Source organism: Danio aesculapii, chromosome 9 (assembly GCF_903798145.1).
Source record: "Danio aesculapii chromosome 9, fDanAes4.1, whole genome shotgun sequence".
Taxonomy (NCBI): Eukaryota; Metazoa; Chordata; class Actinopteri; order Cypriniformes; family Danionidae; genus Danio; species Danio aesculapii.
In genome coordinates, this window is record NC_079443.1 from 42,091,984 (window position 1) to 42,117,277 (window position 25,294).

Consider the following 25,294-nt stretch of genomic DNA (forward strand, 5'->3'; position numbering starts at 1 on the left):
ACAATGACTTACCTAATTACCCAAACTTGTCTAGTTAAACTAATTAACCTAGTTTGGCCTTTAAATTGCACTTAAAGCTGAATGCTAATACCTTATCTGGTAAAATTTTATGTAATATTATCATGGCAAAGATAAAAAAATTAGTTATTAAAACTATAATGTTTAGAAATGTGTTGAATTGCAAAAATAAATACAAAGGGTGGCTAATAATTCTGACTTTAACTGTATGTTTGAGTAAACTAGCCAAACATGTCAATTTTGCAATAATTTAATGGTAAATAAACCATTTAAACGTACATCCCTATCATCATCTCTCACCTCGAGGTAGTGTGAGACTTTGCGAGGTCTACATTGCGCCACGGTTTTTGCACCGCGGGCCTTTATAGCCTGCAGAATCTCCCTCAGGTCTCCTATCCCGAAGAACGGCATGCAGTCGGCCATGCCCATCACCTCAACATGTCTCTCTGAAGACTGCGGACCTGGCCAACACAAACAACGAGCGAGGATTAATAAACTCCATGTACAATGTTCTCCAGGAAAAAATAATAAATAAATATTGTGATTTACACGCTGGTTGGAAACCAAGTCAGGCGCGGGCACCGCACCAAATTACGCTATTACCGTGTCTTTGTGGACTGGAAAGGAAAACTGAGGTGGAGGAGGTTTTCAACAGATGATTTAAAGATGATTGCTTTTCCCCAGACGCGTCTCAATGAAGAGGTAAAATGTATGGAAAGGTCATCAAGGAAGAGCAGACTAAACATCTTCTCCTTTCCTATGCACTTTAAACAGATACACAGCAGTTGCAAATCTCGATCTGCTATGCTTACTAAATGATAGTGTAATGAGGCCAGCTAGTGAAGTGCTATGCAGGTAAACCTCACTCCTTTGACCTCAAAAGGTGCTCCAGCAACAGACGCTAAAGGCCATAGTCTTCAGCCTCCTTGTTAGATCAACGGACTCCCATGCAATGAATCGCTGGTTCGATCCCAGCCCAGATCAGGTTGGGTGCAGAGGGACCGGGAGTTTACATGTGGTGGCTCATCCGGGATGGGAGTGAGGTTTAGGGTGTGAGTGTAAGGAAGGCCAGCTAGCAAAGTGCCATGCAGGTAAACCTCACTCCTCTGACCTCTAAAGGTGCTCTAGCAACAGATGCTAGAGGCCATATTCTTTAGCCTCCGTGTTAGAGCAACCGACTCCCAAGCAATGAATCGCTGGTCCGATCCCAGCTCAGACCGAGTTGGGTGCAATAGGACTGGTGGGTTACAATAGTATAAACAGTTAAAACAGTACATTCTGACTAGAGCTAGAGCTTTGAGTGTCAGTACACAGTATATGTATGATCATGAACTTAATGTGTTTTATTGCTCAATTTTATTTCATGTATTTTTTATCAGGTTACCCTGAAAAATGATTTTTGTGGCAAAATCGTTTATTTTGTACAATCTCAGTCGTGCATTTTAGTATGATTTACTCATACCTCAATGAGGGGCAGGATCAGGGGTGGGGTTTGGGGACACGCCTCCTTTTAAAAATGGGATGTTTTTATATGAATGAATTTGCATAAATTCAAACAAATTAGGCAATTTTCTGACAATATTTAAAAGAGTTCTGTTTCCTCGTGAGATTGGGCTGCTAAAGTCACTGTTATGCATTACTATGTATATAGCATTACTAAATGTATAGGGCTGAACAGGCTTAGTCGGCTAAGTTTTCGCTGGTCGGTTAGTTACGTGAAATTTATTTTTTTTATTATAAAAAATAAATGTTTCCCAACACATTCATAATCATATCAATGCTATTTTTTGCATGAGCAAGTTCTTAATGTTGAATTTTAATGCTTATTAATATTGTATTTCTGTACAACATAAAACAATGTTACAAATGACATTCTTTCTGAGGCCTTAAACTCAAACCGTTTCCCTGTATTTGCTTAAGAAGTTCTTATTAAATTAATTTAATAAACAGACAATTAGTAGACTTATTGCATTGATGAACGACTAATGGTTGACTAAAAAAATCTTTAGTCACGGACAGCCCTACTAATGTACTATCCGCTTGATAAATAAGTGTGACGGCTTCTTGGTCCAAGCGCTCTATCAAACTGTGTATATATATACTTATATATATACTGTATTTTTATATATTATTAAAATATTGGTGTATGTGATGCAGCAAGTCCAGAGACCGTTGTGTACACCATGACTATATATAAAATTCACTTTAATGTGTGATAAGACTAAAAAGTGGTCATAAACAAATATTTTTTCAATTCAAAGGAGTAGCGGCTTGGACCCGTAACAGCATTTCATAGGTCACAACTTAACAAGCGGATAATAGCATAATGTTATTTATTGTGTTAGTAATAATGATCATTTATAATATCCATATTTAAATATTATTCTAGTGAAAAAAATAGTATTTAATAGTAAATAGTATTCTGGAATCATTTTATTAGCTTTCATTTTGGTGTTTTCAGATTACATTTTAACTTTTTTTTATTTGATTAGTTGATTTTATTTCAACTCAGCTTCAGTCATTTTAGAAATTTGAGGATTTTGCTCATTTTATCTAATTTTACTCTATTTTTTTCTTTATTCAATTTAATACCTGAAATAAAATAAAGCAAAACAGAAATATTATAAAATACCCATGCCCTTTTTCACTTTATTTTCGTTTAACTTATTTTACTTTATTTCCAGTTAATAGTTTTAGTTAACAATGCTGCAAATCTTCCTTCAATACAAGACCGAATTATTGTGGTTATTTTATGTTATGTACTCTGAGTAATTCTATCTGCAAATATAACAGATCACTTCTCAACAAGCTGAACAATTTGATGTATCATTAATATTTGTAGTATAAACAGTGAGTTATCCGCCAAAGTTTAATATACTTTGGGGTTTTAAAAGGGCTTGAAATGTGGTGTGTGTTTTTGCCAAATCCCTGAAAGTTGGCACAGAAACTATTCCCTTTTGTAAAGAGCAATTTTCCTCCACAGCACCACACTGTAGAGCAAATCCAGCGTGCTGGCAAAAGCTCAGGCGCAGTGCCAACTTCAGCCATGATGACCCTGAGCAGTGCCAACACAACAGTCTTAAGAGCATTCCTGAACAACAGGCACAAACAGGTCAAACGAGGACTAACATGGCAGACCCTCAGAGGAGGAACAACACCACATGATAAATGCTTCTAAACCTGTGAAAGTGTTGGCACAATATAAAAAAACACCAGATAAATGCCAGACTTTGAGTTTGAAATTAGCCACTGTAAAACAATTCTTGCTGACTTAACTTTTTCATTTGAATTAAATGAACTTTTCTAGTCATTTCAACTTACATCAATCAAACTGACTTAAAATATTAAGTTAAAAAATATAGTTGAAACCTGATTAATTTATTAACATAAGTTAAAGCAACATAAACACATTTGTTGTCTTGACTTTTTGTCATTACTTTATTTACAGTATGTTTCTGTCATAATCTGTACTTTTATCTATTAAAAAAATAAAGTAGGGATAAAAATATTGAGGAGCTTAAGTTAGTTTAGAGATGAACACTTTCATTCAGCAACACTGAAAAAATTATTCAAAGATGATTCCTTGGATTTACTCAATTGTTTTACGTTAAGTGGTTGTAAACAATTTATTTAGGTTGAATTTAAACAAAAAAATTAAGTTGAACAATATTAAACCTAATTTGTTTGTTTAAATTCAACACAAATAAATTGTTTGCAACAGTTTTGCATGCAACACTTTTTTCAGTGAAGGGTGCACTGAAATTTTTAAGTGACAAAGACAGATATTATGTGAGACAAAGTTACAACATTTCTATTCATTCATTCAATTTCCTTCAGCTTAGTCTCTATTTCAGGTCACCAACTATTCCAGCATGTTTTACACAGTGGATGCCCTTCCAGCCACAACCCAGTACTCGAAAACACCCATACATGCTCATTCATGCACATTCATACACTACGGCCAATTTTAGTATTCAATTCACCTAGACTGCATGTCTTTGGACTGTGGGGGAAACCGGAGCACCCGGAGGAAGCCCATGCAAACACGGAGAGAACATGCCAACTGGCCCAGCTAGGACTCAAACCAGCGACCTTTCTTGCTTTGAGGTGACAGTGCTAACCACTGAGTCACTGTGCCGCCTCTGCAATATTTCTATTCAAATGAATACATAAATCTTTTTTGAATTATCGATTCATCAAAGAATCATTTAAAAGCTTATTTTCCACCAAAAAATAACCTTATTTCAACTTGAGCACCAAATCCACAAATGAATACGATTTCTGAAGAGTCACGTGACACTAAAGACTAGATTAATAATCCTAAAAAATCAGTTTTGTTACGACTGAATTAAAACTTTAAAAAAATAGTTTTAAAAGAAATCAGTTACATTAATATTGCTAATAAATAATTACCCATATTGTAATAATATTTCATATTATTATTATTGTATTTTTATTCAATTGCATGCAGCCCTCCTGAACCTTAAATACAGTCTTACAAGCCCATAATTTGGATGTATATTAATGGTGCTTTAAGGGATAGTTCATCCAAAAAAGAATATATGCATTTATTTTTCTCACCTTCATATTCATTCATTCTGTGGGGTTACCACAGTGGAATGAACCGCCAACTATTCCAGCATGTTTTACAAAGCGGATGCCCTTCCAGCTGCAACCCAGTACTGGGAAACACCCATAAACTCTTGCATTCGCTCATACACTATTGCCAATTTTGTTTTTCCCATTCACCTATAGCGCATGTCTTTAGACTGTGGGAGAAACCTGGAGCACCTAGAGGAAGCCCACGCCAACATGGGGAGAACATACAAACTCCACACAGAAAGGCCAACTAACCCAGCTGAGGGTCAAACCGGCGACCTTCTTGCTGTGAGGCGACAGTGCTAACCACCGAGACACCACACCGCCCACAATCCAAACATTCATTCATTTTCTTTTCGGCTTAGTCCATTTATTAATCTGGGGTCGCCACAGTGGAATGAACTGCCAACTTATCCAGCAAATATTTTACGCAGTGGACGCCCTTACAGTTGCAACCCATAACTGGGACATCCACACACAGAACACTATGGACAATTTAGCTTACCCAATTCACCTATAGCGCATGTTTTTGGACTTGTGGGGAAACCGGAGCACGGGGAGAACATGCAAACTCCACACAAATGCCAACTGACCCAGCTGAGGCTCGAACCATCGACCTTCTTGCTGTGAGGCGATTGTGCTACCCACTGCGCTGCACCCAATCCAAATATAGATGACCTTTTTCTTCAGCACATTATTAAAAATATTTTCAGCTGAAAATGAGGTTTCAGCACTTTGAGAGTCAATAAAAACACACAGACCAATCAAAATGAGAGCCCATGGCTACTGATGATGCACTGAGATCTTACAGAGTAAAATTGGTCTATGCAAGAAACTGAGCATCACAACATTTTACCTTTAGTCCACAGTAAACAGATCTAAATGCATTTAAGAGTCTGAAGTGCAAGTTTCCTTTCACATAATGACATATTTGGAGGTGCACACTCACACTTGGCTGTTTGTTGCATTGTGCTGCACTGTTCATGAAAATGGTTCGTTCTTAGTCTTATCCTGGATGCTGCAACCTATATAAAAAGCACGATTATATTTGTGTGTGCTATGTTAAATCAGAATGACTTTTCTGAGATTCCCAATGTTGATGTACTGACATGAATGCGTTCAGAACTGTTTGGCTGTGAATTAAAGGTCATAATGTGGTCAAATATTCTCAGATCCTTGCTTGCACAGGACCACAATGTATTATTGGGAGGCACAGAAATTAATTTTGGTTTGTCAGTATATGTTTTGGTCACACTTTATTTTGATGGTCCGTAAGTTGAATTTAAGTTTTATTGCATCTACATGCCAAATTCTCATCTAATTCTCATTAGATTATAAGTAGACTATTAGGTTAGGGTTAGTGCAAGTTGACATGTACTTGCAAAGTTTCTTATAGTCAGTTAAATGTCTATTGAAGGAGCAGTATCAACAGATATTAAGCAGAGAGACTACTAATACTCTGGACCATCAAAATGAAGCGTTATCTATGTTTTTGATCTCAATGTGCAGACAAGCCTTGACTTGCATTTTATAAAATCACCACATTTTCAGGTAAAAACTTCTTCTTTAAAGGCATAGTTTACCCAAAAATAAATTCTGTCATAATTTACTTTCCCTTCACTTGTCCAAAACCTTCCATTAAAAAAAAAAAAATCTTCCTTTGTGTTCAACAGAAAAAAGAAACTAAGTAAATGATGAGGTCATTTTCATTTTGGGTGAACTTTTCCTTTAATAGTCTACTGAAGAAAAAGAAGTCACTTACACAGGGTTTCTGCAGGTTTCAACAAGTTAAACTTAAGACTTTTAAGACATTAAGTCCATTATGAATAAAATTTTAGACTTCTAGAGGGCTAAACAAAAAAGTTTTTTTTCCGAACATCCCAGTTGAAAAAGATTTTGCCTTATCAAGAAATACATTTATTTAATACACAACAATAATAATAATAATAATAATAATAATAATAATAATAATAATAATAATAAATATAAATATAGGTCAGGTCAGTATCCTCAGCAGTAAGTACAATGAGCACTTTTAAACAAATGTTATTGTTAGAAAAACAATTATACTATTATGGTAAATTTAGTTTTAAAAAAAATTCAATAAAAAGTTAACATTTTTATTGAAATGGGATGTTGGTGATTGCATGGGTGTTGGCCAGATTGGGTAGCTATAAATTAAGACCTGTTAAAAAATATTCAAGACCTACAACATATTATTTCAGCAGATTTAAGAATTTTTAAGGCCTAAAATATAGTTTTTTGAGATGCAAGACATTTTAACATTTTTACTTTTTAAAACCCTGTGGACACCCTGCTACATCTTAGATGGTTTGAAGGTGAGTAAATTAATGGCATCTTTTCATTTTCTAATCTCTTTAACACCATTTTATAAATGATTATAGGTGGTTTTTACCAATTTTGATTTAAAAATATATAGCCATATAAAGCCATTCTTCATCTCCACAGTGACACCAGAAAGCCCTGCAGTAACTGAACAGAACCAACAACAGTTTTCTATAACTTCTTTAAAAAATGCACAAAACAAACACATTACTTTCATTCTTCGCTAATCCCACACAAGCAATCCTGTCAGAAATAATTGACTGTAATCCTGTTATTCAAGCCGTTATATTTGACATTTCAAAAACAATTTGTGAACCGTGGCATTAATGATGTCCAGTGAGTCCAACCTCTGTTAAATCAAATCGGACAATTCCAGAGACCTTTAAACAGCATGACCCTTGAATTAATAAAGGCCCATTTTCTCAAGAGAAACCTGGTGAAAAAAAAAGAAAAAACTAAACAAAACAAAACCGTGTGCACAAGTAATATTTTCCCACTCCGCTGGACATGAGGAGAGAAGGAGGGCAGCGAATTCAAGCGAACGCACTTAATGACCAGCTCAAAAACATGAGGCTAAGTCATATAGAAAGTGAAATCAAGCCCTCTTAAAAAAAAAAAAAAAAGCATTTCATAATATGCGTGTGCGCTCTCAGAGCTGTGTAGGGGGAAAAAGAAGTGCTGACACTGCACTTTCCACTTAAGCAATTTGTATAAACAATGACTTCATCACTCAGCACAGCGGGAATTAACGTCTCTAAGGTAATAGCACGGATATTAAAAGTTATTAAAAACTACAAATTAAGCATTATCATCATATATTGAAAGTTGAATGATATTTTCCAATGCCTATAAAGAAGTAGTTTACTCCTTTTAAAAACTTTATGCAAGTTGCACAAGGCAGGTAAACTGTCCAGGGATGCGTATGTAATGGAAAAGTGAAAGGCAGACAACTGTTTCAATTTGGTGACAGGCTCCAAAGTACACAAATTGAGCGTGTCTGTGGGAGCAGAGCAGTAAAAGCCAATTAAATCCAACCATACTCTTGTATATTACGTCTCACAACATTTTCTTTTTACATAATTAAGACTCTTACTGGTATATTGATAAAACAGGTAGTTTTACTCCTCTGATTTGATTGGCTGAGATCAGTTTAGAGATCCAATTAGAGAACGTTTGCATATACTTCATAATTACTGGTGCTAGTCTGGCACATAATGGTCATTTTAAAGGGCTGGTTCACTCAAAAATGACAATTGTGTTATTAATTGCTCAGTTCAATCCCCAGAGACATTTCAAAACACTTCAAAAGACAAATCAAGACATTTTAGTTGAAATCAGAGCACTTTCTGAACGTCTTTCTAGGGTCGAAGTTCAGAAAAGGAACTAAAAACATTGTCAAAACATTGCATCTGACTTCAGTATTTCAACTGTAATCCTATGAAGCTCCAAGGGTGCACATTTACTACAAGCAGTACAATGTATTGGCATTAGATTTAGCAGTGCAGCACGCAAATGTCGCATTGCCTGTAGTAAACATGCACCCTGATCTGAAGCTGAAGACATTGGTGAACAAAATCATTTTTACAGTTTTTTTTTTAACCACACAAGTGTATGTTCGTATCCTTGTAAAATGTTTGTATGATGACAGTTGAACCACTGAAGTCACATGGAATATTTTGACAATGTTTTTGGTTGTTTTTGGCACTTTATTAGAGCCCTCTATTTAAACAATCTAAGTGCAAAGTCTAAAGTGCATGACACAAAAGCATTAAGGGCGTGTCCGAATCCACTTTTGCTATTTTAAGAATGGAAAAAAACACTTTGCGCCCTGGTGCATGGTCTAACTTTGTTGTGCTTATTCTCTTAATGAGTTCTTGGTGTGTTTTGAGCATACCGTGCATTAAACCAATCAGACTCTCATTCTCCCATTCACTTTAAGAGTCAGCCGTGTCGTGTTATGACGCATTTACTATTTACATGTGAGACTTCGTAAGTGAAAAAACTGAATGAAAAAACTGAATGCCTAACTAGCGAGAAAACAGTTAAACAGAGCATCTGCAGCTTGAGTATAAAGAATGATCCCCCTACTTTCAGCCTGTTTACATTCTCTTTACTTTACTCCTTTACTTTCGTAGATGAGGAAACAGTGGAAACTCACTCCACTGAAGACATCCATTAGCCTACATATTTAATTTAGTTTGTTAAGCGCAAAGATTTGTTTCAAAACTACTTCGAAATTCAGTTCTAATTTCCAGCAAATTAATAAAGGAATAATAACGAAATGTGGTCAAAGTTATATTCAAACACACATCCTATTCTTATGCCCCATATGGTGATGCATACATCTTCCAAACCTGACAGGTGGACAAATCTAAACTTGTTTTTATGAAAAAAAATAATAATAATATATATAATGATAATATTGTTATTATTAGTAGTAGTAGTATTTATTATAGCATATATAGTATATATATATATATATATATATATATATATATATATATATATATATATATATATATATATATATATATATACACACACACATGCTATAATAAATACTACTACTACTAATAATAACAATATTATCATTATCACCGTCCGTGAAAGCAGTGGTTTCAGGCATTTGTCTGTGATTTACCAAAACCTGTTGTCAAGTCAAAATCGGGGCTAAAATCATGCAGTCTGAACTTGGCATTAGCGGGGATTACAGGAGTTTTGTGGTAAATTGTGGTGTATGTGCGTGTCCGTGTGTGGGTATGAGTCACGCCAACTGATAGGGACAGGTCACTCTGTCACACACTAACTAATCCAAGCCACTCCAGAAAGGCTGGTCATCCATTAAGGCAAATGCAAAAGAGGGAAGAATAGGGAGAAGATTTACATTTAGATATTGCTTCTGCTTAAAGTGCTTTTGCAGATTAGGTGATTATTCATAAAGAGGTAATACTAACAGGTGCTAATAACCTTTCTGACAATGTAAGACAAATACAAACTAGAGTATGGAGAGATTAGGCAGCACATCTGAAAAATTGACCTTTTCAAAAGATGTAGTTAAGTGCTCACAGAAGAGATGTGTTTTTAGCTGCCTTTTGAATGAGGAGACTCTGGGTTCAACACTGCAGCTGTAATTGCTCACTACTTTAGCTCTGAACAGGGTATAGAAAAAAAAACTCTCAGAACAAATCAAAAGAGTAGAGTAGACTAACCTTTACTAGGGAGAATGTTCTGAACTGGTCCAAAGTTCACTTCAGTGATACAATTTTAATTTATTGGAATCTGATGGGATGATGTGAAGCATCACTGACTACGTTTACATGGACATCAGTAATCGAATTATTTGTTTTAATCTAATTAAAACAATAATAAGACTAAGGTGTTTACATGCATTTGCTTTTTGAATGTTTCTTTCATGATCTCGTTTTACATGTTATAGCACATAATTAGATTAACGCCATTGCGCCACCGTGCTATCCGTATTTCCGTCTGAGTTTCATGTAATTTCGGGTGTTTCATTATTAATTTGTCGACTTTAACGGCGGTTTGGCACTTTCACTTTCATTCGGGCATGCCCCCAGTAACAAACAAGATATTGGATCCAACCATGAACTGCTGGAAGAGTGTTGTTTTAATGGAAGTTCATACCGCATGCTGAACGAAAAAAAAAAAACTCTGCATTTCACGATGCAGGTGACTGTGGTCTACACTGACTCGATAGGTGCAAAGAGTGTCGTGTTTGTGAATGTGTGTGTATGCGTGGACTATCCTGTCGCAAAACGCGGCGAAAAGCCTTACATGACGGCAATAGTTCGATTAAGGTGTTTACATTTCTGTACTGCACTTCAATAACGCGACTAAAATCGGCATACTCCACACGTCTTAAGTCGATTTCTCTGTAGTTCGATTATGACCTTAATCTGATTGAATTAATCAAAAATCACTGTTTACATGGTAGACTCTTAATCAGAGTATTGTCTTAATTGCATTAAAATTAATTATTAATTATTAATTATTGGTGTCCATGTAAAAGTAGTAATTGTCAAAATAGAGAATGACTGAACCCAAAGTGGGTAAGGAAGCCAGAAATCAGCCATTAGTTTTCATGAGGGAGCCCTGTCATGCAGCAAATGGGGTAAAGCAGTTCCTTAAAGCTGAAACACTGGAGTACTGAAATGGCAGCCCAGAGTCCTGATCTGAACCCAACTGAAAATCCTTGATGACAAAGTTAGGAAAACCCACCTATAGTCACTGAATTGTGGAAGAGACTGAAGAAGAGCAGATCAAGATCCCTGCAGATTAATGTGACAGGCGTCTCAGGTGTACTGAAAGTAAAGTAAACTGCCTGGTAAAAAACTGGCAGCTGTGGTTGCCAGAATATTACCACTAAAAGAAATACTATAAAAAGAAATGTAAAAATGTATGGTAAACTACCATATTTCAATAAATTTATAGTGTCTTATACTGATATGTAGAAGGCACTCAGAGTCATTCGCACAACTATTAAAACCATCATGGTAATGACATAAAATGAAGTTATGGCAAAAATGTATGAACATTAGATGTAACAAAACTCTAATAGACATATCTGATGAGACACTAACTAAAATTAACCATAGTAATGTCAACAAAAAGCATAAAAAGTGTCAGTTGATGAAAACTTACTCTTTACCAAGTTACAGATTTTTACTGTAGCATTTAAAAAAAAGATTTACTGTTAAAATCACAGATATTTTACATGGTACAAGCATCTATTGGCACCAATAATTTAAGCCTGTTACCTGAAATCATCCTAATCTCAAAACCGTTTGCCACAAGCCTAGGATCAGTAAAGCTGATGTCTCCATTAAAGCAAGGACCGTCTTTCTTCATGTTCAGAAGGATATCCATGTACTTTGGCCCACCGAGCTCCCTGGCAAAGAAACAGTGCGTCAATAATTAGATATAAAGATTTGAATCAATGTAGTACTGCATTTCAGAATAAGGATGATTAATATGGATAACTATAGAAATGTTTCCATCCAACAATTTTTTTGCGCATTTTGGAATATCACAATAAAAAAAATGTTTGACGGAAACACCAAGATGTGCCACATTTCGTATGCACGTTTTCAAAATGTATCTGCACTACTGAACAGGATAAACATTATTTCTACAAAGGACACACATTCACTAAACAAATTTCAGCATGCGTGTTTAAAAAAAAAAGGCATGTGATTTTGTTTAAACAAATCATGTGATGACAAAACGGGCGCAAAGCCTTGGTCGATATTCTAGTTTTTCACATAAGTTTAATTTGCTTTTTTTTGATGGAAACATAACTATTCATACAGTTGAAGTCAACATTATTAACCCTCCAGTTAAATTTTTTCTTTTTTAAATATATCCCAAATGATCTTTAACAGAGCAAGGAAGTTTCCACAGTATTACCTATAGTATTTTTTTCTTCTGGAGAAAGACTTATTTGGTTTATTTCGACTAGAATAAAAGCAGTTTTAAATTTTTTCAAAAATAATTTTAAAGTCAATGTTATCAAAAATAATAATAATTTCGTACACTTATATAGTGCTTTTCTGAACAATCAAAGCGCTTTACACATTTTTTGGGGAAATCTCCTCATCCACCACCAGTGTGCAGCATCCACCTGGATGACGCGACGGCAGCCACGTTACCCCAGACTGCACACCACAGACCAGTTGATTGGTGGAGAGGAGACAGAGCGATAAAGCCAATGATGATATGGTGATGGTTAGGAGGCCATGATGGACTGAGGTCAGTGAGCAAATTTGGCCAGGATGCCGGTGTGGTGAAAAATTGAGTCCACTTAAGATGCCAAGGAGTCTTCTGAGGTAAATGCCTGATCAAAAGCTATTACTGCGATACCTTGTTGTGCGGCTAATCAGAGCTGCGTTAGCTTGTTGTAGCTAGGAGGCTAACGGTAGATGTATAATTGTGCAAGCACATAGGTTAACTGGGCTAACTAAACAGTATGAAATATAAATGGTCAATTGCATAACCCATGCCTGTAATTATACATCAGTATATGAAAGGGTCTACAGTATATCAGTGGTCCTCAACTTTTTTATAACCGTGGACCAGTCAACGCTTGACTGTTTTGGTGGGGTGCAGGGGGGTTGTTTTGTAGGTTGCTAGGCGACCATCAACCATTTTCTCAGAGGATGACAAGCTGGCAAAACACTGCTGTTACACTGATACAAGTTTTATTTATGAAGAAAAGGACAAAGCGCTGCAGTGTTTGGGTGTTCTGTGTTTGTCTGAGATAAGTAGTTTACTGAAATGTGTATATTCCATACATGCTAAAGCTAATGGATCAGTTCTTGTCACGTGACTCGCGGGATATGGGTTGCGAATCTTTTCCTTGGCAGTTCGTGGGTCCTTCAAAGGGCCTTTTCCCCTTAGCAAAGAAACTTTTCAAAAACATTTCTTACTCATTTTGCTGCTTGTGGGTTAAAGTTTGCCACTCAAGTGATCGAGATGTAAGCGAGAGAATACGGTCCTTTTTCAAAATAAAAGATCGTTCAGATTCAGATAATAAATAAAACGGAAATAATTAATGACTTCCTGTGTGGCCCGGTACCAATTGATCCAGGGACTGGTACTGGTCTGCAGTCTGGTGGTTGAGGACCACTGGTCTATATAACGCTTCTAAATGTCATTATAATGGTGAAATGAAATAGTCATTATTATGCTTTTTAAATTATATCAATTATAAGATGATTTCACAGAATTAATAGTTGTAATACTGGAATTTAAAATCATCAGGTGCTACAGACCAAGCCTATTACAACTCCAGTGAAACAACAGGATCAATCAGGGTCCCAATTCTCATTGGGGGGACTCGATTTCTTTTGACATCGGGGTTTAACCCCCCCTTTTTTTTTCAAAGGACATCCTAAGATTTTTAATGACCACAGAGACTCAGGACCTTGGTTTAACATCTCATCCGAAAGCTCACTGACCAGTATTGAGTCCCCATCACAATACTGGGGCATTAAGACCCACAGAGACCGAGGTTGAGCACCCCCTGCTGGTCTCACTAACACCTCTTCCGGCAGCAACCTAGCTTTTCCATGTGGTCTCCCATCCAGGTACTGACTGGGTGCAGCTCTGCTTAGATTCAGTGGGTGACCATGTGAGAGTTCCAGAGAGCTAGCAGCCAGAAATTATTGCTTGGCAATAATAACAATATTTAGCAATAATAGCAATTATTGTTTAGCCCCCTTAAGCAATATTGTTTTCAATTGTCTACAGAACAAACCATTGTTATACAATGACTTGCCTAATTAACCTAGTTAAGCTTTTTAAATGCCACTTTAAGCTGTATAGAAGTGTCTTGGAAAATATCTAGTAAAATATTATTTACTGTCATCATGACAAAGATACAATAAGTCAGTTATTAGAAATGAGTTATTAGAACTATAATATTTAGAAATGTGTCAAATAGAAATTGGGGAAAAAATGAAAGGGGGGAGGGGGGGATAGGGGGCTAATAATTCAGACTTCAACTGTATATAGTATTTCCATTATTTTCTACAGCACAGTGGTTACATTGACATTACACAGTCAGAATGTCATCATTAGGTGAGAAAATGAGACGGGCTACCCATCTGTCAGCAGTATGGGGGTCTGCAGCCTCACGGTTGGAAGTATATTATCCTCCAGAAGTCTTTTAAACAGCAAGGCCTCCTCCACTCGAAACGGGTTCAACAACATGAGCTTTCTGCCGCATAAAACGACCCAGGCACCGTGAGAAGCCAAGCGGTTTACAAGCCTGAGGCCCTGCACACTTGAGCTGCTCTGCTCGGAGAGGAGGTTAAGACTCTGCTTGAGGGTTGCGATAGTGAACGGGAGGGGTTTGGAGATTTTGGCAGGGCTCCTTTTACTGGAGGGCTGAGAGGAGAAGAGTTTGTCCAGGGCCTGCTGGTTGGCGAGGGGGGCTTTGCGCTTCACGCCTTGAGCTTTGTTCAATGGAGACTCGGCACTCATCTGCTTCTTGCCCTCTCCACACTGGATGCCTCCCTCCGCTGCCCTCTTCCTTTGAAGGTTGTAGGCGTTCAGAGACTTTTCGGCCTTGCCTTCATACCTAAGATGGGATGTGATACAAGAACATGTATTTCATTACAGGCCTAGTTGTACGTTTTGCATCTCCTTTGTGTATGTGTTTAAATGCGGTCGGTTTGTGAGGACAATCATGGCTTTTTTTTAGCAAAATTGTAAGGAGAAATTTTATGTTTGATCTTATTTAAACTACATTTATTTCTGATCATAGCAATGTTCTCATTTAGACTGAAAGGGATAGTTTACACAATCAAATATATACAGTGTTCAGCATATATGAGTACACCCCTCACAAATCTCTCTTTTAAATTCATATTTTTAATAGGAAGCTATACAATATTATATTCGTGCATATACACTAGACTAGTCAGTACTGAAGCCAAATCTGGAGCTTATCTAACAAAAGAACTTATGATAATGGTGCAAAAACTAGTAGACCAAAATGTGTATGTTATAGGAAAATATTAAATCAAATAAAAAAAAATGAGGAAAAAAAAAATCAAGCAAAAAAAAAAAAAAAAAAATTTTTTTTACAAATTTAGTTGAAATTTTGTAGGTTGCAATTTATTTTGCTTATGTTTTGCTTGAATTTATTGTATTATTATTCAGTTTCTAAACATGTTTAGTGACTTAAATATTATTTTAATAAATATATCTGTTTAATGAATCTGTTTTGTTTAAATGCACCAATATACATTGCCTATATTCACTGAGAAATGGAGAAAAATATTCATTTTCAAAATGGGGTGCACTCAGTTATGCTGAGCACTGTACTAACCATTTACTCAGCTTCAAGTGTAAACAAAACAGGGTTTTTGTTTCACCCATATTAAACAAAAAAGTTAACGGCTACTTTTTCCCAACATTTTTCCAAAATATCTTCATTTGTGTTAACAGAAGAAAGAAACTAGAGGCTGAATAAATTATGACTTTCTTTTAGAATTTTTAGGTGAACTATCCCAAAGGCTCAAAGCAGAGATCTTGTTAACTAAAATAAATAAAATGTATAATATTTTGCCAAAACATTAAAAACATTAAGTAAAAATAACTTTTTATGTCTTAATATCTAATTTCCCTGAAAACCTTTTAACTACATTGCCATTTTTTTTAACGACGTATTAAAATAATTTAAAAACTGAAGTTAAGTAATACAAATTACATTGGCATAATAATAATAATAATAATAATAATAATAATAATTCATTCAATCATTCATTTTCTTTTTCGGTTTAATCCCTTTATTAATCAGGGGTTGCCACAACAGAATGAACCGCCAACGGATGCCCTTCCAGCTGCAACCCATCACTGGGAAACATCTATACACTGCCATTCACACACATACATTACGGACAATTTAAACCAACTGAGTACTGTAAAACCTAATAAGTTAAGGCAACTCAAACCGTTTGAGGAAACAGATTGTTACAAACCATTTGAGTTAAAAAAACTAATCTTTATGAGTACTGTGAAATTACTCCATTTAAGCTGAAGTAATGAGGTATTTAATTAACTCATTACCTTCAACACGGAGTTCAAAACTCTTTTCAAATGAGTAGAATTAACTTTCACTCAATTTTGAGTTAACTACACTCATTTCATTTGATAAAGTTGACTGTTGGGTTTTACAGTGTATAAAAAAGGCAGATGGTTTGCAATCCTTAACGTTTGGTCTGTTCATTTGCACACTGGGCACAACTTGTTTTACCAAAGAGGTCAGAAGTTGTGACTAATATCCTCGATCCACACAAGGAACCTTGATTTAATTTGCTCTAGTGATTCCAAGTGGGCTGCTGTAAATCACAGTGGAGAAAATGTGCAGAAACAGGCGAGATAAAAAACATCTGCTACCTGTGACCAGATGGGGGCCGGAGCTCTTCGAGGGAGGGGGGGGGAAGAGGGCCTGTAAAAACACGCAGCCCTGACCCTCCACTGGAAGTTTCTCCATGGGCTTCCCAATTAACAGCTGCGCCATTGCACGGACTTCGCTACTGTACAATAGACTGGGCACTGTTTCAAATGCACTGCTTGGTTTGTAAGCTCGGGTGCAAGACAAGGATGCAAATCAACTTGCAGATAAAAACCAGAGCAATGAAGATGAAGGCTTGAAAAATGCACCCAATGCAAGTGAAAGGCTGTGAAAGGCCGATGGGGGAGATAAATGATTTCATAATGGAGCAGAAGGTTGAAGCTCGAGGGTTTTCACTGCCATCTAACACTGAAATGGGTTCTTGACCTGAGGGCTTTTGGACTTTAGTTTTTCTTTCACAGTGAAAATGTATTAACAGACTTTGCAGTTGACATTTACATCCAAACTAAAATAATGCAAAGCTACATATTAGTTTTCTGTGTATCTGATACTGGGTCTCGTCCATGGCTGATTTTAAAGGACTTACAATGTATTTCGTTTCAAAAGTACAGATGTTTATAATAGAACAAAAAGGTGTGACAGCGAAGAATGGAGCAATGGTTTTTGCATGCAATATTTCCCCATTACTTAAAGTACAAATTAAATCAAAACTAGCCATATGATTTTGTTAGCTCACATTGCTAGTTTTGTGGTGAACAATTCATCTGAAAATGCACTTCCATTTTGTTTTCAGTGAAATACTCAGATTACATCAGTCTGAGGTATTGGGCATGGTTAACATACTTAAAGGTGCTGTATGTAAGTTTTTGACTCTTCTAACGCATAAAAATACCATAATATGTTTGGAGATATTCAAGAAACAAACTAAGTGAACATTCTTTTTCATCTGAAAAACTATGCAGAATTCAGTTATTCTGCTTTGAAAATGGGCTTTCCGTGCTGGAACGCTCTCTTTGTTTTGGTCATTTAATCAGCCCAATTCCTGTTTAGCCAATTATATTTCAGTAGCAGACTCCGAAATGAGACGCAGATTTAAAGTTCCACATGAGGTTATTCATTTGCAAATAATATAAATATTACAAACGTAAACATTAGCTTAGCAGGTAACATTGTAACCCATTGTCCTAACAACACGCTACATTATGAGATTTGCAGTGATAAGCAATTTGGCTGTTTGCACCAGACGAAACACGACAGAAAATACAGCCAATCAGAAGCACAGAATATGCAATTACTCATGAAATGGTAAGGTTTATAATCTAATTAATACATATTAAACCTCTTTAACATTATTATGTACATGCTGAATGATTGATATTTGTTTTGTAACTTGGCTTGCACTGAGTCACAGTTCTATTCTAAAGTTCAATTTCAAATGGTTTATTTAATTTTCAACATCTGAGGTGAAACTATCTGCAGTAGTATGGTAATAAATGTCATGTAAAATGCCATTCAAACTCATATTATTATCATTTAACACTGAATAAAGCACATGAGGTGTACCTGAGGTGATCATAGTTTATCCCATTGTTCACCTGTGAGAAATAGAAGCCATTTCTAATATAGAATTTTCAGGTGCTGGCTAGGACAATAACTCTAGTTTGAAAAAAAGATTTCTCCTATCATGTACTGTTGCTTTTAGTTAGAAAATGGTACACTCACATCAATCTGGCAATCTGAGCTTGCGAGTGTTTTGATCCAGGCAATACCTAGTGCAATCTAGTTCAACCACTGGGTTCAACCACTTACATATTGCAACTTTAACCACACCCCTTCAACTGTCAGTTATGACAACAAACAGACACGTTGAGCAGGAGGTGTCTGTTAATCTTTCAGAATTAAATGCCTACTTTACTATGTCCATTCAGCCCATGGTACAAAAAAGCCATGGCCAGTGTTTGCTCATTTAAAATTCCGTTTCTCTAGGAACTGCGTCACATTACTAAAAGAATAATGATCGTAGCTTCCAGTTCACTGTGACTTTAAGGCCCAATCCCAATTCTTTTTTTGTACCCCTACCCCTTGGCCCTTAAAACAGAGTGTGAAGGGGATGGGCTTCAAAATTTACAATTGAAGTGATAAGCATACTTCTGAAACCCACGCAAACACGGGGAGAACATGCAAACGGCATACAGAAATACCAACTGACCCAGCTGGGACTCGAACCAGCGACCATCTTGCTGTGAGACGACAGTGCTAACCACTGAGCCACCGTGTCACCTAATTCAAAACATTTTAATATAAAATAAAACTACAATAGTACTTAAGTAATAATTAAATAGCATTGGCTTATGTTTTCATATAAACAACTATATAATAATTTATATAATAATTCATTTTTATTATATTTCATCATACATTTTAACTTCCAGGTGACCCATTAAAAAAAACAATAAAATATTATAAAATAATAAAATAATAATAATAAAAAAAAAATAATAAAAAAATAAATAAATAAAAAAATAAATAAAAAGAGTATTCAATATTGTTTTAAAACCATCATTTCAATCCAAATGAAAGTTAATTATTGTTTAAAATAACATTGTTTGCTTTCTTATACTTCCAGTTTTGTAATTTAATTTATTCCTTTGCTTTTATACCAATAAGCAAAAAGAAAAAACTAATCTATGAGTACTGTGAACTCACTCCATTTAAGTTGAAGTGATGAGGTATTGCAAATTTAGCGGTTTTTATTTTAGCAGTTTTTTTAAAGCATGATAGTAAAACACGAACGCGGTTATGGATATATTAAAACATGTTTGTTGTAAAAATTCATAATAATGACAAAAAAATACTAATTTGTGGATCTCCTTACTTCCGGGTGTAACTATCCTGCCATTGTGGCTGGTGTATTCTGGGAAATTTTCTTACCCCTTGGTTTCAAGTGTGGTTCTGAAAAATCTTCGTTCGAAGGGCTATAGGGTATATGCCGAGCTAGTGTTGTTCCCATACTGATAAACTTCCGGTGACCTGTTATTGTGAGGTTTTTTTTCATTTTATACGATTCCTTTTACAGCATCGATGTTGTAATGTAATTACAATACAATCAGTTAAACAGACTTTGGCATTCATTTAGTTGCTCAAGCGTAAAACGAGACAAAGAGCCGTTTACTCGCATGCGCTCGTCAGAATCGGCAGGCTAGCGCAGAAGCTCCATTGATTATACTGAGACAAAATAAATGCTCATATTATAAAGATGTGGCGGGAAAAATGTTATTTAATGCAGATCTTCTTGTACAATCTGAGACCCACTTTATATCAGATATCACTCAGCCAGTGGAGATCGCTGATTTTTAAAGAAAACAGACCTTAAACGCGCCGAATTTGCATTGGCATAGATTTGACTGGAAACGATTAACCCAGGTTACTGGCAAATTAAAAGTCATATAAGCATGCTTCGGCATATACCCCACTCACCCCTTCCCCTTAGCCCTACGCCTTCAAGCTAAGGAGAATTGGAACACCTTCACGGGAACGCGCAAAACGAGGGGTAGGGGTAAGGGGTAAGGGGAAGGGCTAAGGGCTAAGGGGTAGAATTGGGATTGGGCCTAAGTATCTTAAGCTTAAGTATCATACTTGGACTAAAAATCTGCCTTATGCATTATAACGCTTGAAGCATCTGAATTGGTACTTGGTATCGGTTGATCATCATGACAAGCTGCAAAAGTCCTGATCCTGAAAAGAATTCAAATATTATCATCAAAACCTATTGTACTACATCAGTAAAGCTATATTATAACATCGCCATAAACATCATATTGTAATAAGGTGAGTGTGGAAACAACAAACTAAAGCTCATCTATCGTGTCCTGAGAAGGACCTCACTGGACGCTCGCATACATGATGAATGCCATTTAAACAGCACGGTTTGCATTTTCAGCCTGGAATTCATAAAGAGGATAAAATGCACATAAAACGTGCAATAAGAAAGCAATGTTCCCTTGGTGTGGGCACTTTGGATGTAAACCAAGTACATATAGAGTGCCTGGATCAGCGCCAGCCATTTTATTGCTGCATCAGACCACTGCGAACCAAAAATCTAACAAGCGCACTCCCTCCCCCAAACATCCATGTCAACAATCTCTGACCCCTCAGCTCAGCATGCCCATATGTGATGGACCCGTCTTACATGAATCCACGTAAATTTGATTCTCATAAGTGCATGCTACCGGAAAAGCAAATGAGTGCTTGACAAGGGTTAAGACGGCAATAATGCGCAACAGGATTCAGATGTCTTTTTCCATGCATTACATAAGTGCCGGTAGCAATGCTGAGATCCACTTTCCATTCATCTAATCATGCTGACTTGGCGTGCTGTGATTTAGACAGCTTTTGGGAGGGGAGGGCGCTCTTTTAATTTGAAGTGATAAGGGTATTCCTGATTAACTGCTATGATCTTGTGTCTACCTCGTCCGATCGCGAGTGGTCATCCAAGGCGCATTTCTATTTACACCTGGAATTAGCATGCATCTGAATGGGTCTCTTGTGTTTGAATAACCCAACACTCTACATCACTTTTGAGGGAGCACTTAGTGAAATGTGTACTATTGAATGAACAAATCCTTGTTTCAAAAGTGGACTGGCTCAAAATATTTGAGACATCATTTATAATTGTATTAAGCATCAATTGCTTGTGATCAGATTGATGAAGATGCATTTTAAAGGGATAGTTCACCCAAAAATGAAAATTTACTCGTTATTTACTCCAAAGCTTTATGAACACTAAAGAAGATATTCTGAAGAAAGCTGAATACAGGTAAGGACTGACAAAACAAATACTATGGAAGTCAATGGTTACAGTTTTCTCAAACAGGTTTGGAACAAGTGAGGGGTGAGTAAATGAGTTTGGGTGAACTATCCCTTACTAGGTGCAAACGTTGTGCAAGCTTCAGCTGGGTCAGTTGGCCTTTCTGTGTGGAGTTTGCATGTTCTCTCCGTGTTGGCATGGGTTTCCTCTGGGTGTTCCGGTTTCCCCCACAGTCCAAACAAATGTGCTATAGGTGAATTGGACAAATTGTGCGTATAGTGTATGTGTATCGATGTTTCCCAGTAATGGGTTGCAGCTGGAAGGGCATCTGCTGCGTAAAACATATGCGGGATAAATTAGCGATTCATTCCGCTGTGGCGATCCCAAATTATTAAATGGACTAAGCTAAAAAGAAAATGCATGAGAAATGCCCAATCTATAGTCTTGAGGGCAAATGCATCGAAAATCTTGATGACTCATCTTGCACCACAAATTTTCATCCAATCAAATGCTCTACAGAACTGGAATATCAATAATTAATCAAGACATACTTCATTACTTGCACAATTAAAATGCACAATTCTGATACATATTTAAATATGTATAATTAATGTCATTTACAGCTAACTTTTCAGTTCAGTTATAGACTATATTGTATTTTACTATATCACATTAATAACTCAATGCATAGACTTTTTTTTATGGATGACTTCTTATGGCCCATTTCCTCTGAGTGGTACGGTAGAGTTCGGTATGCTATAATGGCCTTTTCCACTCTCAAAAGCTACCAAATAGTGAACTGTACCGTACCACTTTTTGGGTACTCTTTCAAAAAGGTACCAAAAAGCGAGAAAGGGTACCAAAATGCGAAGCAAGACGAGCAGCTCAACACTATTGGTTTACAGAGATAAGTCACTAGCGCGTACAAAAGCCAGGAGAATGAAAACGAAGGAAGTGCTATTTTTAAAAAGATAGCCGAGACATTACACCGTAATAAATACATATAATAACGAGCCATGGTGGACCCGAGCTTAAACAAAGCTTGTCGTTGTCTTGATGAACAGCCGCACGAGAGATTTCACTTTATCGTGTGCACCTGTTCATCAAGACAACGACAATGCCACAAGTCTATATTTGAAATAACGAACTTTCTGAGCTGATGATAATAATGTACGTGTGATTATTGAAGTGCTTCAACACATTTGATCCTTTAGGAAACGGGCAAACGCAAGAGACATGTAAAAACGTATTGTACCACTCAGTAGAAGCGGACCATTACACAGTAAAATAAAAGCAATACCCAGCATACATTGGGGACTCCTTATATTTTTAGTACTTTAAAAAGCATTCCAGAAAGCATCTCATGCCCAACTGGAATCTAGGCAAAAGGGTAGCATGGTTAACATTTTTGGTCACTATTTTTGGAAACTACGGTAATATTTCCCATAATTCCATGTGTGTTATGTCATAGTTTGATGACTACTATTCTAAAATGTGGAAAGAGTGTAATAACAAAGAATTAGTAGATTCTGACAGGTAGTTTCTAGGGTGATAAGATATATCCACGTATCCAACCGAGAATTCCTGGAGCCGATAACCAACCAATAAATTAGCCAGATATGGACTTCATCTGGTATAGAATGAAAAGGAATCTTCTGGCACCAGATGGAACTAAAAGAATGTGGCATCTTTTAGAAAAAAAGCCTGAATACCTCTTTTACAATGGAAAACAGCCTATTGACCATCAAACTAAGTAATCAAACGCAGTTTTCTGGAAAATACAAACAGCTCATCAATTCTTCCTTCAGGTAGCAACACTCTACCAGGCCAAGGAGATTTTCCAATCCATATTTTACGAATGCTAGTGGCAGGTCAATTTTTCTCTCGCTACACACAGAGAGAGTGAATCACAGCAACTGGAAAGTGTGTCTTCACGGGTGAAATCTGGAAACTTACTTCTTGCGGTCTTCCTCCCCGAGGCTTTCCCATCTCTCTTTCGCAGCAGCTGTGACATCCTGAGGACTGGCTTTTGGGTTCTCCTGGAGGACCTGCGATCTGGTGTCTTGCTCAAACAGCGAAAAGGCAGACGAGGGCTGACGTACGGAGCGGTTGCTGATCAGCTCGTAGGCTGTTAGCTTGGCCATTTTCTCCACAATCACGTTAGACGGCCTTTTAGATGGGCTAGACTTCACACTCTTGGCCTCAGTTCCTCCAAGGTCTTCGTTTGCCTTTGGGATGTGCAGTTTGACAGGTTCTAGGTATTCCCCAGTGATTTGATTGGAGAAGGCCCTGCCCGCACTCCAGTTCTCAGCAGATATGTGGCTCTCTGGACCACTGTCACTCTTCGATGCCTTTGGGGAGTTGGAGTTCAGATCAGCTGTAGAGTTCATTACCACGTCGTCAGCAGGTAATGAGCAATTAATACTTTCCAAATCACTTGAGCTTCTGTTGATCACCCAATCCTCCGAAATCGAAGAAGAGCTGGTGTTTGCTGTGTTGCTCAAGGAGAGCTCAACTTCCTGTTTATCTGCATTTGAGGAAGAATCCTCGGGCAGTTCTGGGTGCTTTAAACTAATATCTGGGGTGGCTTGTTCAGGCACATCTAATGAAGTAACATCAGGGGGATTTCCTGCAGTTTTGAGATTCTCTTCGCCATTAGAGTAACCGTACAAAGAGATCAGCATGGTCTCCACTGCCAACAGAACTTCATCCTGGTGAAAAGTGTTAATATAGATTCAATTAACCCAACACTTTTTTTTTTATAAATGTACTATAAATGTACATGTCCTACACTTGTTTACCTTATTCTGTAGCATCACTTCGGTTTTATCAGGTGTCAGGTTAACATCCACAGTTGAGGCCGGTAAGGTGATGTTCATCATAAAATTGGGATATCGGCGGCTTACGGATTCACTGTTAGACTGAGCACTGGTGTAATACTGCTTGATAAGCTGCAGTGAAAATGTGCATTTAGAACATGACTATGATTATACAGATGTCTCTGTAAAATTACAACTTCATAATAAACCTTCAAAGAAATATAGTCTGGTAATACAGAATTAGGTCATGGCATAATCGATGGAATTCAATCAAAACTTCATCAAAATCTGAAAAATATCAATATATTTGAAAACAAAATCAAGTAAATCTAAGATGAAATCTAAAGGTTTGAGAGAATATCAACATTTTAGAGCCAAACAAGGACATAAAACATGGTTAAACATACATTAAATGTACTTAAAGGGGTAGTTCACCAAAAAAAAAAAGAAAAATCATCATTTACATCATGTTTTGTTTTGTTAAACACTACAGAAGATTCACTGAAGAATGTAAGAAACTTGTAAACATTGACTTCCATATTATTTATTTTTTCTACTAAAGATGTTAATGGTTACAGCAGGGGTTCTCAAATCCGGACCGCGAGGGTATTCAATCCAGACCCGACTCTATTAGTTAGTTATAATAGTTATTATAGTCCGTTAGTTATAACCTAAAATGCCCATAATGATGCTCTAAACAGGGTGGTAACAACTTCTTTATAGAGAAGAACCCCATCATTTCTTTGCGCAAATTATATCGTTTTATATGCACACGCATTTAAAAAAAAAAAAAAATCCAATATTAGTTTTGGTAAAAACATG

The 25,294-nt window shown here is 36.6% G+C and overlaps 1 protein-coding gene across 1 annotated transcript in view; it reads right to left on the reverse strand.

Annotated features, from left to right (window-relative positions):
• pms1 (PMS1 homolog 1, mismatch repair system component) overlaps nt 1–25,294 on the reverse strand; it is a 50,778-nt gene that overhangs the window by 4,948 nt on the left and 20,536 nt on the right. The window contains exons 5-9 of the mRNA XM_056465725.1: nt 24,455–24,604; nt 23,610–24,364; nt 14,585–15,064; nt 11,742–11,872; nt 319–479 (exon numbers count right to left, since the gene is read on the reverse strand). Of these exons, the coding sequence (XP_056321700.1) occupies nt 319–479; nt 11,742–11,872; nt 14,585–15,064; nt 23,610–24,364; nt 24,455–24,604 (1,677 nt within the window). The remainder of the gene's footprint in view (nt 1–318; nt 480–11,741; nt 11,873–14,584; nt 15,065–23,609; nt 24,365–24,454; nt 24,605–25,294) is intronic.